The sequence below is a fragment of the Symphalangus syndactylus genome, chromosome 1 (genome assembly GCF_028878055.3).
Source record: "Symphalangus syndactylus isolate Jambi chromosome 1, NHGRI_mSymSyn1-v2.1_pri, whole genome shotgun sequence".
Classification (NCBI taxonomy): Eukaryota; Metazoa; Chordata; class Mammalia; order Primates; family Hylobatidae; genus Symphalangus; species Symphalangus syndactylus.
Window position 1 is genome coordinate 116141064 of NC_072423.2, and position 19655 is coordinate 116160718.

The 19655-nt window shown below is 39.3% G+C and overlaps 1 protein-coding gene across 5 annotated transcripts in view; it reads right to left on the reverse strand.

The window, feature by feature from the left end:
• Positions 1-19655, reverse strand: part of KIF15 (kinesin family member 15) — a 92754-nt gene that overhangs the window by 55387 nt on the left and 17712 nt on the right. For all 5 annotated transcript variants that reach the window (XM_055280389.2, XM_063610869.1, XM_063610878.1 and 2 more), the window contains exons 5-12: positions 18176-18213; positions 14139-14236; positions 12490-12669; positions 7312-7521; positions 4049-4174; positions 3769-3891; positions 1098-1221; positions 24-100 (exon numbers count right to left, since the gene is read on the reverse strand). In XM_055280389.2, coding sequence (XP_055136364.1) covers positions 24-100; positions 1098-1221; positions 3769-3891; positions 4049-4174; positions 7312-7521; positions 12490-12669; positions 14139-14236; positions 18176-18213 — 976 coding nt within the window. The remainder of the gene's footprint in view (positions 1-23; positions 101-1097; positions 1222-3768; positions 3892-4048; positions 4175-7311; positions 7522-12489; positions 12670-14138; positions 14237-18175; positions 18214-19655) is intronic.

Sequence of the window (19655 nt, forward strand, 5' to 3'; positions counted from 1 at the left end):
TTATTACTAACTCCATTTCCTACCTTCTTTTCCTGTTCAGATTTCTTAAAGAATAACATTGCTTCCTGGAAATACTCCATATAGTTAGTCTTCTTTTTGTCTGTAATTGATCCAATAAGAAAGGGAAGATGAAAAGAAAATATTTAACACATTGCAAAACCAAGAGAACAGATAGCCTTTAATTGATTGCTCTCAACTAATCTAAAAGAATGAGACTGTGGCCGGGCACGGTGGGTCATGCCTATAATCCCAGCACTTTAGGAGGCTGAGGCAGACGGATCACTTGAGGTCAGGAGTTCAAGACCAGCCTGGCCAACATGGTGAGATCCCCCATCTCTACTAAAAATACAAAAAATTAGCTGGGCGTGGTGGCGTGGATCTGTAGTCACAGCTACTCAGGAGGCTGAGGCAAGAGAATCGCTTGAACCCAGGAGGTGGAGGTTGCAGTGAGCTGAGATCACACTGCTGCACTCCAGCCTGGGTGACAAAGAGAGACTCCGTCTCAAAAAAAAAAAAAAAAAAGAGACTGTCATCACTAGATCATGGATTTCAAATTAACCATTCCACTTATTAGTTGTTCTTCAAAGAATAAGTTTCTCTTTATATAGTTAATATGCACAATAGAGTACATATGGTGTAACAGAAGTAGAAGTAGATTTTTTTAAAAATTAGAGGAGTCCCAGGGTGCTGTGCACCTCTTAAGATATGTTAATAATTCACCCTCTTGCCTTTATGGATTTCCAGTTAATTAATTCTCTACTAGCTATTCTTTGAAGAAAAATAAGTCTCTCTTATCCTATAGTAAACATATATAGACTATGTATGCTACGTAGAAGTAGATCTAAATGAAATTAATCTCTTTTTAGCACTTATTATATATTATTCAAAATTATTTTAATTCCCCCTTCTCACTGCCTATGGTATCTGTATCTGATTACAAACAAAGCACTATGTTCCTATATAGGAGAAATAAGCAGAAAGAGATACCTGTAGAAAAATTTGGGTTGCCTTATTGTGTTGTGTCTATCACCAAGGGCTCTTAAACTATTATTTGTACACAGTCTTCCCCAAGATAAAGGACAGCGTGCTCCTCCTACCTCTGGTCAGGAAGCTTTCTGGTGGTGTCTGTCCTGAAGCAAGCTCTGCCAGTTGTTCTTTGAGCCTCTTCACTTCAGCTTGGAGCTGGCTCACATTTCCTTGGGTGTCTTCATTTACTACTGCCTGTTCAGGAATTTTTTAAAAAGCATTAAAATAATGCTTTTTGAGTAGTATAATCCTGTGTTTACATTTGTTTGGTATGATTTTTAGTGATGAACATCAAACAAAGCTTCACGACCACCTCATAGTCAAAAGGACACAGGAATCACAGTGTGCTCAAGTGGGGAGGAAGCTTCCTTTTCTTGTGCCTTCAGACCTGGAGCCAGAGAGAGACAGCCCCAGCCAGGCTCTCTGCCCCCCCAGCTGACTAGCCCTGAGCTGTTAGGCTGGGTCACCCTTAGGATCCGGGTGTGTTCACCTAACACTTCTTTCCCTGAGAACGACAGCCTTTCCCCACCCTCCCAATGGAGAAGAGCCAATACCTCAATGAGTATCATTTCCCTTCTTTCCTAGCTCCCTACGGGGAAGGAGCCTAGCCTCTAAGTGCATGATGACTTGCAGGGCTGGCTTGAGCTCGGCAGAAAGAAATGTCTTATTTAGGACAACTTCTAAAAGGCTAAAGGACTCACAAACAAAATGTGCCACTGTGGGGCAGGATGTCAAGAGTGGGGGAGTTCACACATGTGTGGTGACAGGGAATATATGAGATCTCTTTGTACTTTCTGTTCAATTTTGCAGTGAACCTAAAACTGCTATAAAAAGTTGGCTGGGCATGGTGGTTCATGCCTGTAATCCCAGCACTTTGGGAGGCCAAGGTGGGCAGATCACGAGGTCAGGAAATTGAGACCATCCTGGCTAACATGGTGAAACGCTGTCTGTACTAAAAATACAAAAAATTAGCTGGGCGTGGTGGCACACACCTGTAGTCCCAGCTACTCGGGAGGCTGAGGCAGGAGAACTTGAACCCAGGAGGCGGAGGTTGCAGTGAAGCAAGATCACGCCACTGCTCTCCAGCCTGTTGACAGAGCAAGACTCTATCTCAAAAAAAAAAAAAAAAGTTGATTAATTAAAAAAATACATCTTTAAAAGGGTCCACAAAGCCTAAAGGGTGATAACGAGTGCTAACAGCTGAGTACCAACCAGGTCAGAGGACTCAGTTGTGAAATACCCAATACTCCAGCAAGGAAAAAAAACACCCTGTGACAGCCCCAAGGTCTCCTGTATTCTTGCTGTAAGCCCAATTTGCTCACAGAAAAATTTAAACAGCACATCCTTAAACAAGTCCCAGATATTCTGGCACTTTCCACTGATAGGCTGCAAAGGGCTTACCATTGAGAGTGACTAGTAGAAGGCTCTTGGTTTTGTTCTTCTGTGTGTTAGGCAGCCATTTCCAGTTGCTTCTGATTTTTATGGCCAGCCTCATTACAAGGTACTACTGTACTTCTGACATCACTGTCCCATCAGTGACTTCATAATTCTAATTATTACTGCAGTTCTATAATCTCCAAAGACTTCTAGTAAATCTTAAGAGACTTAGGGTCAGGAAGCTCTAATGATTTTTCCTCCTCATCTTACTAGTACTCCATAGTCCATAGAAATAAAATAAATGACTAGATCCATAGTCTTCTGATTTACCCAGGGAAAGGGGCAACATGGACCTCCTGATTTACAGCCAGTTGGTCTGAAAGCACAGATAGGACAAGCTGGGGCTTGCAATTGGCATCAGAAGTTGGGGGCAGTCTTGTAGGATTGAGCCCTGAACCTGTAAGATCTCACCCTATCTCCAGACATAAAGTGTCAGAATGGAACTGAATCAGAAGACACCCAGCTGATGTCTGCTGCAGAACTGATTGATTGGCTGTTGGCAGGAAGAAAGACTCACATACTTAATTTGCTTTCCCTTAAGAAAAAATTTGTCAACTGGGTACGGTGGTTCACACCTGTAATCCCAGCACTTTGAAAGGATGAGGCAGGAGGATTGCTTGAACCCAGGAGTTTGAGACCAGCCTGGGCAACAAAGTGAGACCCTGCCTGTACAAAAAAATAAAAAAATTAAGGCCGAGGCAGACGGATCACGAGGTCAGGAGATCAAGACCATCCTGGCTAACACGGTGAAATCCCGTCTCTACTAAAAAATACAAAAAATTAGCCGGGCGTGGTGGTGGGCGCCTGTAGTCCCAGCTGAGCCGAGATCGCGCCACTGCACTCTAGCCTGGGCGACAGAGCAAGACTCCGTCTCAAAAAAATAAATAAATAAAAAATAAATAAAATAAAAATATAAAAAAATAAAAAAAATTAGCCTGGCATGGTGCTGCATGCCTGTAGTTCCAGCTACACAGGAGGCTGAGGCAGGAGGATCTCTTGAGCCCAGGAAGTTGAGGCTAGAGTGAGCTGTGTTTGCACCACTGCACTCCAGCCTGGGTGACACAGCAAGACTGTGTCTCAAAAAAAAAGAAAAAAAACTAGTCAAGCAATAACAACCATAACATCTAACCTAGGTCTCTAATTACATGTGTGATATAGAAGGGTAGGAAAGATAAAATAGAAATTTTGCATACAATGAGAAATAAATAAAAGTTAATGTTAATATTAGAGCAATCACAAAAATGGCATACTGCAAGCTTTAGTATTTTTCTCATTTATTTAATGAAGTATACGCCAGTATTTTACCTTGTTTTTAATCAGCTTGGCTCTTTGAGCAAAGTTAAGTGTTGATAGGGTTTCCCCAAAACACCTGGATCCAGGATGAACATTTGCAATTATGGCTGTTTTGGCATTACCTCCAAGGGAATCCTATTTAACGACAGGAATGAACACATTTTTGGTGAGAAATCACAAGATCTTTTTAAGCAAAGAAAATGTATACTCTTGCCACCAAGGCTGAGAGATTGTCCCACTATCAACTTTAGCATAACCACAAGGAGCCCAGGAACCCAAGGATCTACTTTACCCGTAGTAAGAAGGTAAGTTTGGAGTCTCTGTAGCAAACATGTCTCTGTTTTCCATTACCCACATCGACAAGTGCTGTAATCACTTGGCCCAGGCAGCTCAATGATCGATTTATGTTACCTGCTTCCTAAGGTGTTGACGGAAAAGAACAAAAATTTAGGTACATTGGTTACTCTTTGGTATTTTGAATGAAAATATATCTAGCAGAGGAAAATTTTGGATGAAAAGGCAAGTCAGGGACAATGTTAATAAAGAACAACTATTCAACAAACAAAAAAGAAGTGCTGAACTATCCCTACCCTTTTCCTATTTGATGTACACTGTAATTTTAGTATTAGAAGACAAACACAGGCTGGCACTGTGGCTCACGCTAGTCATCCCAGCACTTTGGAAGGCCGAGGTGGGCAGGTTGTTTGAGCTCAGGAGTTGGATACCAGCCTGGGCAACATGGCGAAACCCCATCTCTACAAAGAAATACAAAAAACTGCTGGGCATGGTGGCACATGCCTGTAGTCCCAGCTACTTGGGAGGCTGAAGTGGGAGGATCACTTGAGCTTAAGAGGTGGAGGTTGCAGTGAGCTGAGATTGTGCCATTGCACTACAACCTGGGTGACAGAGTGAGACCCTGTCTCAAAAACAACAACAAAAAAAGACAAACACAAAAATCATGCAAAGAAAAAAAATATTAATGTCACTTCATGATTGTAATAGTTTGAAACCGAGCTATAGGTAGAGATAAAGACCAGAAAAAAATAGGGAAAAAAAGCTAGAGTAGTGCATTAATAGGTACTTTTTTCAATCCTTTTATGCTAAAATATTTAAGGATATAATGCCTAATAACTCACCCATACAGCCCCCAAAGCCACTGATGAACTTATTTGAGGAGAATATTCAGTTTAATTCTGTAAAGGATAATAAAAACTACTTTAAAACAGACGCTTGGTGGGGGGAAAAAAATGAGCTAAATATGTTACATTAGATTTTTACTGTAGGTAGCATATTTTGAAAACTGGGTCTGCAGTGGAAGGAGTATACAAAAAAGAGAAAAAGTCAAAATTATAATGCAAGATGTACTGAATTCAGAGTCACCGCTGTTATCATTCAGTAAATCAGAAAGGTGGTTAGTGGCATGGTTGAGAGTACTGTAGCAGCTCGGTTTGAATCTCAGCTCTACCTTTATTAGCTGTGTGACTTCGGTTTCTTTAACTGTAAAATAGAAAGAATAGCACCTACTTCCCAGAGGTGTTGGGAAGGTTAAATGAATTAATATATATAAAGCATTTTAGAACAGACTTGGTATATGTCCTATTATAAGCATATGCTTTTTTTTGACACAGAGTCTCACTCTGTCACCCAGGTTGGAGCACAGTGGCACAATCACAGCTCACTGCAATCTCAACCTCCTGGGTTCAAGGGATCCTCCCACCTCAGCCTCCCAAGTGCTGGGAATACAGGCATGAGCCACCGTGCTCAGCCCATATGCTATATTTATTAAGCCTCATATCTCAATAGAAATATGAGCTTTAGGCTGGGCGTGGTGGCTAACACCTGTAATCCCAACACTTTGGGAGGCCAAGGAGGGCGGATGACCTGAGGTCAGGAGTTCAAGACCAGCCTGGCCAACACGGTGAAACCTCATCTCTATTAAAAATACAAAAAATTAGCCGGGTGTGGTGGCAGGCGCCTATAATCTCAGCTACTTGGGAGGCTGAGGCAGGAGAACTGCTTGAACCCGAGAGGCAGAGGTTGCAGCGAGCCGAGTTTGTGCCACTGCACTCCAGCTGGGTGACAGAGTGAGACTGTCTCAAAACAAAGAAATATGAGCTTTAGATTGCCTGAAACTGCCTCAAATGTAGGTCAGGCGACTCAAATCCTCACTTTTAATGAAAAAAGTAGATCTCTTCCCTCCTCCTTTCCAATTCCTCTCCCCTTGCCCATGTATATTCTAAACTATAGACTCTAGAACTATTTTATTGACAATTCATATATATATATATATATATATAAAAACACATATTGACAATACATATTACATAGAACCTCTGGTCCCACTGTTGATACCTTAGCCTAGGACTAGGTACTTAACCCTTCACACCTGCAATATTAAACAGCATAAGTGGTCATCTTTTTCTGTGGGCTCTCCCTTCTAAAATCTTAACAGCAGTGGGTCAGATGACTAAGTTTCTATAAAACAGGCTTTCTTCATGAATCACTTAGTTGCTCAGAAATGTTAAGTGTTTCCCAGTGTTCACAGAGTTGAGTACAAACTTGGCCTGGCACTCCTGGTCCTTGATAATCCGGGCCTGCTTGCCTCTCTAACCAACCCATCCATTGAGCCATGCTGAAATGCCAAATGCTACACTCATTCTGCATCCACAATAACCCTTGAGATGCCCCCTGCCAGGCATGCATTTCCTGTTTCTCTCTCCCTACCGAAATCTTCGCAAGTCAAGAACTACTTCTTTTCCACACATTCCACAAGCAGTCCACGTTGCACCCTTCTTCCTCTGACCCCTGTTGTCTCTTGTACCCTTATCCCCTCTGGTATGAATTAAAACATTTTTGCTACTGACAGACTTGCCCTATCCCATCTATGTTCACTGTTCCACAAAAGAAATCTCTGTTCCTTTTCAATAGGAACAATTTCTTATTTCTTTGCCACCCTCAAAACACTTAGCTTGGTATGGTCATATATCAGTTAACAAGGATACATTTTTTTTTTTTTTTTTGAGACAGAGTCTCTCTCTGTCACCCAGGCTGGCATGCAGTGGCGTGATCTCAGCTCACTGCAACCTCGGCCTCCCAGGTTCAAGTGATTCCCTGCCTCAGTCTCCCAAGTAGCTGGGACTACAGGCGCACATCACCAAGCCAAGCTGACTTTTGTATTTTTTTAGTAGAGACGGGATTTCACCACATTGGCCAGGATGGTCTCGATCTACTGACCTCGTGATCTACCTGCCTCAGCTTCCCAAAGTGCTGGGATTACAGGCGTGAGCCACCATGCCCGGCTAACAGGGGTACATTTTAAGAAATGTGCTGTTAGGAAATTTGATCGTTTTGTGGGCATCATAGAATATACTTATGCAAACTGAGATGGTATAGCCTACAACATACCTAAGCCATGTGGTATAGCTATTATACTCTTAAGGGACCCCCATCATAAATGCAGTTCCTCATTGACTGAGACATTGTTATACATCACGACTGTATTGACTGCTAGTTAAGAACTCACACACAAGTTGAAGACCATAATTTCATTCTTACCTTCAATCTCATCCCTTCTGCATGGGTATCTTTTTGCCTTTCAGATCCTGCTAAATCCACCAGGTTGAGTAGGGAGGTCCGTATATTCACAATCTCATTACTTTTCTCCATTGACTCTATTGCAATTGTAAAGACGGCATGAGACCTAGACGATTCTCTGTTCATTGATGTTGATGCCACACGTCTGTTCCTCCATCCTCCAGACAACACCTATGCAAAAGAAATGAGAGGACAATACCATATTAAAAGAAATGAGAGGGCCAGTTACAGTGGCTTATGCTTGTAATCCTAGCAGTTTGGGAGGCCAAGTCTGGAGGATCACTTGTGGATAGGAATTCAAGACCAGCCTGACCAACATAGTGAGACCTCACCTCTACAAAAAAAAAATAATAATAATTTGCTATGTACAGTGGCAGGAACCTGTAGTCTTAGCTACTCGGGAGGCTGAGGTGGGAAGATCTCTTGAGCCCAGGAATTCAAGGCTGCAGTGAGCCATGATTGTGCCACTGCACTCCAGCCTGAGCAACAGGGCAAGATACTATCTTAAAAAAAAAAAAAAAAAAGGAAAAGGAAAAAAAAAAGGAACAAGAATAGGTACACTTAAAATGTAAAATAAGCACTTGAGAATCACTCATTTTATTATGAAAAATACTAACATACAGCTAATTACTTTCATAGGGAAAAAGAAATATATTTACAAAAAGCATATTTTCTCTTTAGAACAGGGGTGAGGAATATCTATTGCCTTCCATTGTTATCTAGCTTTATAAGATAAATTATATTATCCCAAGTTCCAAATGGTACACAACAGCCACCAAAATCAGTAGGAAATTTGTAAAGGGTGGTGAGAAAGATTACTGGTCCATTAAGGAATAAGCTGAAGTTATTTTCCTTTCCTTTGTGTTCCCTTTCCACATTACAGAAAGAGAACAAACAGGAAATCAGAGTGCATAGGATCTAGAACTGGTTTTGCCATCCTTTATTTGTGTTAACCTAATGTAAATCACAAAACCTCTCTGAACCCATTTCTTTACCTAGAAAATGAGAATGTTGGACAGGAAAAATCTGTAAATTATCTTTAAGCCCAAAGTTTTGTCAGCTTTTGGTCTACAAAGTATTTTTTCCCTTCTATTCCCTATGGCAAGCAGGATACATGAAAGTTCAGAATGCAGGCTCTGGAATCAGATGCATATGAGTTCAAACCGTGGCTCCATTATTTACTAGGTGAGGTCTGGGGCCAGCTGAACCTTTTCAAGGCTCAGCCTTCATATATGTAAAATGGGAATATGGGTACCTACCCCATAGAACAGAACATTTAAGTTTTAGGTGCATATGAATCATCTATGGATGTTGTTAAAATTCAGATTCAGATTCAGTGTGAGGTGGGGCCTGAGATTCGGCATTTCTAACAAGCTCTCAGGTGATGCTGATGTTCTGAGGACCACATTTTGGGTAGAAGGGTAACAGTATATATAGGGTAAAATGGAGAAATTAGTATCTTTATCTCAAAGGGCATATTGAAAATTAAGTAAAATAATCTATACAAAAGAAGTTAGCACAGTGCTTGGCACCTTCACTCAATAAATCATAGCTGTTGGCAGGGCACGGTGGCTCACGCCTGTAATTCCAGCACTTTGGGAGGCCCACGTGGGTGGATCACGAGGTCAGGAGATCGAGACCAGTCTGGCTAACACGGTGAAACCCCATCTCTGCTAAAAATACAAAAAATTAGCCGGGTGTGGTGGCATGCACCTGTAGTCCCAGCTACTTGGGAGGCTGAGGCAGGAGAATAGCTTGAACCCGGGAGGCGGAGGTTGCAGTGAGCCGAGATCATGCTACTGCACTCTAGCCTGGTGACAGAGTGAGACTCGAAAAAAAAAAAAAAAAAAAAGAAACAGAAAGACTGATGGGAAAACATATACCAGGCAAATGGTAATCAAAAGAATTTTGAGTGGTATGTGAACATCAGATAAAACAGATTTGTAAAGCAAAATGTGTTGATAGGAAAGTATAGGATAAAGAATTATAGATGAAAATAAAAGGAAGATATATTCTAATTCTATATTATAATTGTATATACACCTAATAAAAGAGTCCACAGCAGGTCCTCCATTTCACTTCATTCAATGTTATTTTGTTGTGAACTTGAGAAAATAAGTATCTGAAGTATCAATAGATTACAGGGACAAGAAAACTAGCAAAAATATAAAACCTTGTACCAAGGATACATATTCTTCTCAAGCATACATGACACACTTTAAAAAAGGTTATTAATCCATAAATTATGCCTCAAAAAAATTCTCAAAGACTAGATGTCACATAAGACCACATTCTCCGATCCCAATGCAATTGAGAATCAATGTGAGAAATAAGTTAGAAATCCCCACAGGCTTTGGAATTTAAAATCACATTTCTAAGTAATTCATGAGTCAAAAAAAATTATAGTAGAAAAATATTTGGATCTACACGATAATTAAAATATTAAAACTTGTGTGAAGTTAAAGAAGAATTAAGAAGTAAAAATTTATAAATTTATAAAAATTTATAAAAAATATAAGTATTAAATACTTATATCACAAAAGAAATGCCAACATGAGTAAATATCCAGCTTAAGAAGTTGGAAAAAGAACAGCATGATAAACCCAGGATAAACTGAAAACAAAGAAAATATTAAACAGCAAGTCCATATAAACAATAACAACTGTGTAAAAAGGAAACAAAATGGCAGTTATGGCAAAGATAGTAAAAATGTGAATACTAGGAACAACTTTATGCCAATATACTTGAAAACTAAGAGGAAATTGAAATTTTTCTAAAATACATAACTTACTAACACTGACGCAAGAAGAAATAAAATGGCTGCATGGCTCTATTAAAATATTGTTTTGTAGTTAAAAATCTCACAAGACCCAGATAATTTTGTAGATGAGTTCTACTATATATTCTAAGAATAAGTCATCCCAGGCATAAATACTTTCAGAAAACAAGTAACGTTGATAATAAAACAAGACAAAGAGAATAGGGCCGGGCGCAGTGTCCCACGCCTATAGTGGGGGGCTGAGGCAAGGTGAAATGCTTGAGCCCAGGAGTTCAAGACTGGCCTGGACAAATGGCTAAACCTCATCTCTACAAAAACATTCAAAAATCAGCCAGACATAATGCTGTGCACTTGTAGTCTCAGCTACTAGGGAGGTTGAGGTGGGAGGATCTGTTAAGCCCAGGAAGTCAAGGCTGCAGTGAGCCGTGATTGTGCCACTTGTACTCTGGCCTGGGTGACAGAGCAAGACCCTGTCTCAAAAAAAAAAAAAAAAAAAAAAGGAATAGGACAAAGGAAATTACAGATTGATCTCAATTTTTTAAATTTATGAAAAATACTAAACAAAATAATAGCAAATCTTAATCGAGTACTTTATCGTGTTAACATGTTAAAGAAGAAAAAGCACAAGATTATCTCAACAATGGTGGAAAAAGCATCAAACAAAATTTTAACACACATTCTTGATTTTTTAAGACAGTTAGCAAGGTGGCTGATTATAAAAGCATCTTATAAAAATCAACTGCATTTCTATACACACCAAACACTAAATGTAATTTAAAAAAGAGATTATGTGCCGGGCACGGTAGCTCATGCCTATAATCCTAGCACTTTGGGAGGCCAAGGCAGGTGGATTGCCTGAGCTCTGGAGTTCAAGACCAGCCTGGGCAACACGGTGAAACCCTGTCTCTACTAAAATACAAAAAATTAGCCAGGCATGGTAGTGCGCGCCTGTAGTCTCACCTACTTGGGAGGCTAAGGCACGAGAATTGCTTGAACCTAGGAGGCGGAGGTTGCAGTGAGCCGAGATTGCGCCACTGCACTCCAGCCTGGGCGACAGCAAGATTCTGTCTCCAAAAAACAAATAAAAAATAAATAAAAATGAAAATAAAAAAGAGATTATTAGAGCAACTAAAAACATAAGGTATACTGGAATAAAGTTAACAAAAAGTATGTATGACTTTTATGATGAAAATTATTAAAATTATATTGCAAGACATTAAAGATCTAAATAAAAGAGGAGACATGCCATGCTAATGCATGGACTGAATATTGTAAAACATTGTAAAAAAAAAACTGTTAATCCCTCCAGACTGGTATATAACTGCAATGTAATTCCAATAAAAAACCCAACACAATTTTTTGAGTATGTATGTATACACATACTAGGTCACATGTACAACCTGTCTCTTGCCGGGGCGAGTCTCAATTTAAACAGCTGGAATCAAGAGACTTGTTGAAGATTAGAGAATAAATTATAAAATATCATACAGCAGTGAAAATAAATGAAATGCAATGAGATTTCATAAACCACATTGAGTTTTAAAAGTCATAGAACGCTAAATATGTGTTTTTTCAAACTCAAAAACAGGCAAAACCACATACATATGTGATTTAAAAGTGGAAGAAAATGATAATGACATTCAACTCAGTGCTTAGTTTTGGGGAAGAGCCAGGGATATGGGATAGGGAGGACAGGTATCCTATTTACCTATTTATAGTATATTTAAAGAACCAAATATCACCAGTAGATAGGATAGTACTGGTGATACTAGGGTCTTTAAATTGTCTAAAAGCCTCCTGAAAGCTCACTTTAACATTATGCTTGGTAACTTACATGCTTGTGGCAATATTTCATATGTGTCAAATGCTTCATAGTAAAAAACTTTCAAACCATTAGGCCAGATCAGATTTCATAAATACTTATCTAGAATATTTTGTAAATTCCTGTCAAGAGGTTTGCTTGTCCTGAGCTGAATGCTCAAGATAAGTTAGCTTTTGACACCTAACAAGCAAGCAACGTAGAAAAGAACAGCCAGCTAGTTTAAAGGCCAGAGTTCCCAGAAGACCCTCAAACAGGCATCTCCCAGGAGGAACCACTAAAAACATATGGACAAGTAAGAAACTGATTATACAATGTATCATCTTATTTCTGTATAAATTGCCCTTTCGAGGTTGCCATTTTGAAAGACTCTTGGAATAGAAAATACTGCCATATTATTTTCTCTTTACTTCTCATGAACATTCTGTATTATGCCTTTATGACATATTTTTGGCACCTCAGTTGTTACTTTTTTGAGATTGGGGTGATTTCACGGCAGGTTTGTTGCCTAAGCACCAAATAAGTACTCATGGCAGGGTACCTGATAGGCTTCAGCAGCTGAGGTTACCACCTGCTCCACCGCACCAACAACAAAGACTCCCTTCTTGATATGCTCCCTTAAGTACAGTCCAGCCGATGCAGAGTCCAGTAGGTCATATATCTGCTCGTTGTAGATTTCAATAAAGGAACACTTACAAAGGAAACTCTTTCCAGCTCCAGCCTGTAAAAAAGAAGCCTCGTTTAGATACATTATTTTCATGTGTTCATACCCAGTTTTCATGAGCATTAATTTTGCACTCGCTTCACAAGATGTAAATTTCCTATGCTATTATCCTTTAATACAATATAAGATACCTAAAAGTAAAAATATCTAGATAACTAGTTTTTTTGTTTTGTTTTGTTTTGTTTGAGATGGAGTCTCGCTCTGTTGCCCAGGCTGGAGTGCAGTGGCGCATCTCGGCTCACTGCACGCTCTGCCTCCCGGGTTCACGCCATTCTCCTGCCTCAGCCTCCTGAGTAGCTGGGACTACAGGCGCCCGTCACCACGCCCAGCTAATTTTTTGTATTTTTAGTAGAGACGGGGTTTCACTGTGTTAGCCAGGATGGTCTCGATCTCCTGACCTCGTGATTCGCCTCGGCCTCCCAAAGTGCTGAGATTACAGGCGTGAGCCATCGCGCTCAGCTGATAACTAGTTTTAACACATCATTATATTTTAGAGCTGCATCAAACTGTGGTCCCAGGCACCCTAGAGGCCTCCACAGGTGCCTGGGAGCTAATACAGGGGGAGGAGAATTGAGCAGTCCAGTTGGGAAATTCCATTTTTGTCTGTCTTATATATTTGATGTCCTCATAAAGTTTTATTTGAAACAAGTGTTATGTTCTTCAAACGATTGAAAATAATTTATTTTAAAAGACTTTATAGGATTTTAAACCATAGAAATGCATGGTACTAAATTATTTCACTGCCACACAATTTGTGTGTCTAATTTCAGTATCATAGATAGGTGATTTCTGCAAAGGAGTAAATGGTAAACCAATGTTATATATAAGTTTCTTTGGTACACGAGTAATGGAACATAAAACACTAATGGTTCTAAGCCCCGAATTCACCAAGCTAAATCAGCACAACTGTGAGAAGGCCCAACCTGGGAGCCAATGCAAGAGGAAAGACCATATCCCCATGGTGATGGAGCCATACCACATGTGGAGCACAAAGATCATGGAAGGCAGTAGCAGGTGCTACAAAGGTGGTGAGGATGAGTCCATCACTGCTGGATGTCATGAGGATTTAGGGACACCTGCAGTCACCTGTGAGCCTAGGTACAGGCAGATGATTAGGCTTAGTGTATTAATGTATCTGTTTTCCTCAGTTGAGATTTTCTTTACAGTTTCTCTCTTACAAAATCTTTTTTTGAGAGCCTCAGAAGCACTATTTTCCTTTCTTGTAAACCAGCAATTTGGGATAAAGGATAATGCATGTTTTATAAACTAAAAACTCAATTGAGATAAAACAACTCAGAATCCTTAATATTATCCTCAGAATTGAAAGGCTTTTTTTATACCACACTAGTCTATTCATATTGTAGAGTACCATCCATGCTCCACCATGTATCACGAGCTAATTATCAGTAGCTACCTATTCAAAATTAGACATTTCATAGAACCACTTTATTTTTACATTGTTTTACCTTTTCTTTTTCACGATCAATTAAGGAAAACAAATATTCAAAACTTCGTGGGATTACTCCTCTCAGGTTATGAGAAAAATTATCAGATTCAGATGGTCCTAAAAAAAATGAAAAAATAAACACTGGATTTTTATTCTATTCCAAGAGTCTTTCAAAATGGCAATTTACACAGAAATTAGATGATACACCATATAATCAGTTTCCTACTTGTGCTCCAAGCAAGTTAAATTTAGGTCTGTGAGAGAAATTGAAATTTTTCCAACTGCCAGGTACCAAAATCTGCAGGAATATCAAATAATTGTACTTTATTGCAGCACATTTGGTCCCATAGACTGACCTGTGCTCCAGGCCTTGGCCCCATACTGTGTGACCATAGGCTAATTACTGAATCCCTCTTAGGCTGCAGAGTTCTCAATTACAAAATGGGGATAATAATGGTAATAAATACCAAATAGGGTTATTGGAAAGAATTAACTGAGAGGCCAGGCGCAGCGGCTCACGCTTGTAATCCCAGCACTTTGGGAGGCCGAGGCGGGCGGATCACAAGGTCAGGAGATCGAGACCACGGTGAAATCCCACCGCTACTAAAAATACAAAAAAAAAATTAGCCAGGCGTGGTGGCGGGTGCCTGTAGTCCCAGCTACTCGGAGAGGCTGAGGCAGGAGAATGGCGTTAACCTGGAGGCAGAGCTTGCAGTGAGCCGAGATGGCACCATTGCACTCTAGCCTGGGCGACAGAGTGAGACTCCATCTCAAAAAAAAAAAAAAAGAATTAACTGAGAGTGTAAAGGTAAAGCACTTAGAGCCATGTTAGTGCTTTAAACACATTAAGTACTAAATATCAGGATTAGCTAGCTGATTTTTTTTTAATTAGGCAATAAAAGCCAAGCTGGTAAGAAAAGTACTGTAAGAATATCTTACAAGACTTCCACGTAGACAGAAAAATGCAGAGTCTCTATTTTGTTACACTGGGAAAAGGAAGAGTGGATATGTAAATAGCAGGATTCTAAGGAATTCTAATTCAAGTTATAGCAATATTTACCAGAAAAATATATATAGCTAGAAAAGATCTAGATCTATTTAACAATCAAAATATTGAAGTATGCCTTAGAGACCAAAGGAACAAAATGCTGATATGCACAAGAAAAATACAGAATAAATTTTAAAATATAATAGTTTTCTTTGGTAGAAGGCCTTGTACCACACCTGGAATATTTAAAATGGTCCTTGTAACCTGTAGCTTAAGAAATATATAACAGAGGTAGAAAAATGCAAGTAAATAAATAAAGAGAATGAATATAGAACATGTAGATAATTTTACATCATTTTCCCATTGAAGAATATATTATACAAAGATCAATTTGATATAGTATATTTGGCCCCAATTCTCATGTTGAAATTTGATCCCCACTGTTGGAAGTGTCGCCTGCTGGGACATTTTTGGGTCATGGAGTGTGGGGGGCACAACCTCTCATGAAAGGCTTGGTGCCATTCTCATGGGAGTGAGTTCTCTTATTTCCCAAGAGAACTAGTTGTTGGAGACAGCCTGGCACATCCTCATCTCTCTCTCTCTCTTTGTCTCTCTCTCTCTCTCTCTCTCTCTCTCTCTCACTTTCCTCTCTCACCATGTAATCCCTGCATGCCCATTCCCCTTTGTCTTCTGCCATGAGTTGAAGCAGCATGAGGCCATCACCAGAAGCCGAGCAGATGCTGGTGCCATGCTTCCTCTATGACCTGCAGAACTGTGAGCCAAGTAAACCTCTTTTCTTTATAAATTACCCAGCCTCAGGTATTCCTTTACAGCAACACAAATAGACTAAGACAAAGATTCAACAAATCTTTAGTTACCTTCATCATCTCTTGCCTAACCCACTGCAGTATCTCCTAATCCTGCTCTATCCCCTAATAGTCTTTATTCCATTTAGCTGCCTGAGTAATCCTTTTAATTATATATCAGATCATGTACTTCCTATTTGTTTATTTTAAAAAAGAACACTTTCAATAATGTCACATCATATTCAAAACAAAATCCAAAATCCTCACGGCCTATATGACCTGGCCTAGGGTATAGCTCCGACTTCCCATGCTACCAGCCCCTTATCCTGGAAAACTCCACTCTCAATGGATCTTCTGCTGGTCTTCAAACATCCGTGGGTGTGCGCCCACCTCAGGGCCTGTGCAACTGCTGTTCCTCTGCCTGTAAGATTATTCTCTTGGACAGTCTCACGGTTCACTCTCATTTCACTTAATAACTCCAAAGGTCACCTCCTGAGAAGTCTTTCCTGACCCACCACCTAAAATAGGACCCTCTACTTTTTTCCATCCCTTTACGTTGCTTTATTTTAATTCATAGCACTTATTACCTCTCGCATAATTTCTAGAGGTGTATTTGCTTTTAATTGTGTATTCCCCCTGCCTGAGAATCAAAAGGTCCACCAGAGCCAGGACACTGCCTTGTATTCAAGTAAACCAACAGTGTCTTGAAGAGTGCTGGGCATACTGTAAGTACAAGTATTCAATTATTTGTTGTTTTTGTTGTTATAACCTCAGAGAGAGAGGAAGACCTTTCTTACTACAACTCACAATTCAGAAGCCATTAAAGAAGAAAAAGAAGCCAGATGCAGTGGCTTCTGCCTATAACCCCAGCACTTTGGGAGGCCGACGCAGGTGGATCACTTGAGATCAGGAGTTCGAGACCAGCCTGGCCAACATGGTGAGACCCCCCCCCCCCATCTCTACTAAATATACAAAAATTAGCCGGGTGTGGTGGCGCATGCCTGTAATCCCAGCTACTTGGGAAGCTGAGGCTGGAGAATAGCCTTAAACCCAGGAGGCGGAGGTTGCAGCGAGCCAAGATTGCACCACTGCACTCTAGCCTAGGTGACACAGGGAGGCTCCATCTCAAAAAAAATAAAAAGGAAAAAAAGAAAAGAAACAAATTCAGCCATGTAAAATAAAACTTTAGCATAGGAAAAAAAAACCTTGAGTAAGTCAAAAGACAAATGAAAAATCTAGAGAAAAATCTGGAATCCATATCATGGACAAAAGGCTAACTTCTCTGTTTTATAAGGAATATCCACAAATGAGTAAGAAAAAGTCAAGCTAATTTTTTAAATGGGAGAAAAAAGCTTGAATGAGCATTTCAACAGACAGGCTATTGATATATTGAATTAAACCTATGAAAGGTATTCAGTTGTCAATAGAAATAAACACAATAAGATAATACTATACATGCTCAAGAATGGCTAAAAATTTTTTAAATTGACAATTTCAAGTACATATAAGGAAGTGGAGCAACTGGAACTTCCATATACTACTGAGATAATCACTTTGGGAAACTGTTGGGCAGAATCTACTAAAGCTAAATATACATATATCCTATGATCCAGCAATTCTCCTGGATACATATCCAACATAAATTATTTCAAAAGACATAAGATGTTCACAGCAACATTATTCATATGGTTGAAAAGTTGAAATAATCCAAATGTCTATCAACAGTAGACTGGAAAATGTGTAGTATATTCATACAATATTATACAGTAATAGAAATAAACTACGACTACATGCAACAACATGAGTGAATCGCAGAAACTTAACACTAAAAGACACCAGAAACAATAGATACACAATAAAATATTATTTGTAGAGGATCAAAAACAAGCAATATTAATGATGACAGAAATCAGAGTAATTGGCATTCCAGGGGACAGGGTTTGGTAGTTACTGACCAGGAATCTTGATCTGGTTAGTGGTTATACAGGTGTATAAACATATACAAATTCATTAAATCCTACTGAAAAACTGTTTATTCAGCACCACTCTGTGCCAGGCATTGAGCTGGAAACATAGCTGCAAACATGATTAACACATGGACTTTCCTAGCAAAGAACTCACAACTTGGCAGAAGCCTAGGGAATCTCCCTAATTTCAAGAGATCAACATCATATATAGAATTATGCCTTTCCCCAAAATGTTATACGTTACTGTTATCACAGAAAGAGTAGATTAAGCCAACAAAAGTTAATCTTTACTTACCCATCATAGTAAATGTCTTCCCTGAGCCAGTCTGTCCACTGTAAAAAATGTTTACATATTATTTTTACACATAAAATTAAAAAATTACTCCTCCTATTATGATACTAGTGTATAAGTTTTCTCTACAAAAAGTTAGCTTATTTTCTTTCCATTTTTAAATTCTATTAGATAAAAAGTGAATGATCCACCTCCTTTCTCTCCAATCTCCCTACAAAGAGCTAACTGCTGTTAATTGGCAAATGCTTCCATATTACACAAACATAGCCATCAGAGTTTTTATTTAATTTTTATTTACCAAAATTGGGATGATGCTCTTCATACTGCTTTGCAACCTATTTTTCCCTTAATTTTACCTCAGATCTCTTTCTAGGTCAGCAATAGAGGTCTGCCTCATTATTTTTAATAGCTACACAGTACTCCATGGGTTTGGGATCATGTAGCATCTTGCACCACCATAATTTATTTAACCAGAATCAAATGAACTTTTGTTTCCAATTTTTGGTATGCTAAGTAATACAGTATTTCCTTTCCTAAATTCTTTGTCTTTAAAAGATACTAAAATCTCTTCATTTAAATATAAAGCAATAAAAAAATTCTTATGCTATAGGTTTTGTGCAATGTCATATCTCCTGTTATCACACTTAACAGAAACAAGAGTAACAAAAAACTAAAAGTAAAAACGTTGAAGCCAGGCAGTTCCAGCTACTGAGGAGGCTGAAGTAGGAAGATGGCTTGAGCCCAGGAGCTCCAGGCTGTGGTGCACTAGAATCACAGCTGTGGATAGCCACTGCACTCCAGGACTGGGCAACATAACAAGACTCCATCTTTAAAAAAAAAAAAAAAAAAAAAAAAAAGTTGTATTTTAAAGATGTCAATCAGGATATCAAAAGACTTTAGCTTAGATTCACAGCAAAAACAAAATTTTGGATTTACTTTTCCATTAAATGCCCCCCAAAACTAGAAAACAGTATGCTATAGTTTTTTTACCCCCTTCTTCTGGAAGAGGGAAAAAAGTTCTTTAGTAACTCAGAATGAGAAATGGATATTATTGAGTCCCCTACAAATAGGGTAATCCTATAGATTATTGTCCAAACAGACACTTGAGAGTGAAGGGGACACTACTAATAATTACGTGACAATTGGTATTGTCCTCAGTAAACCAGACAGTATAACCACCCTGCCATGTATTACCTAGCTCTGTCTGCTGAGAAGGCCTAGAAGCAATGGCATTCCAATAGCAACAAACGAAACACACCTAGCGCCCAGATCTTGGTTTCTAAATACCATGCTCCAATAAAAGGAATTAGGGTTCATTGGTGAAATGGCTGATTCTAGGCGTAGGTCAGGGAAAACACAAGATAAGCCCAGAGCCCAGGGGCTCAAAAAACAAAAGGTTGAGCTATAGCAAACGGACACAAAAACCAACCTCAAGGAGGGCCCATTGGGCAAAGATGGAACAGGAACAACAAGGTAAATAATT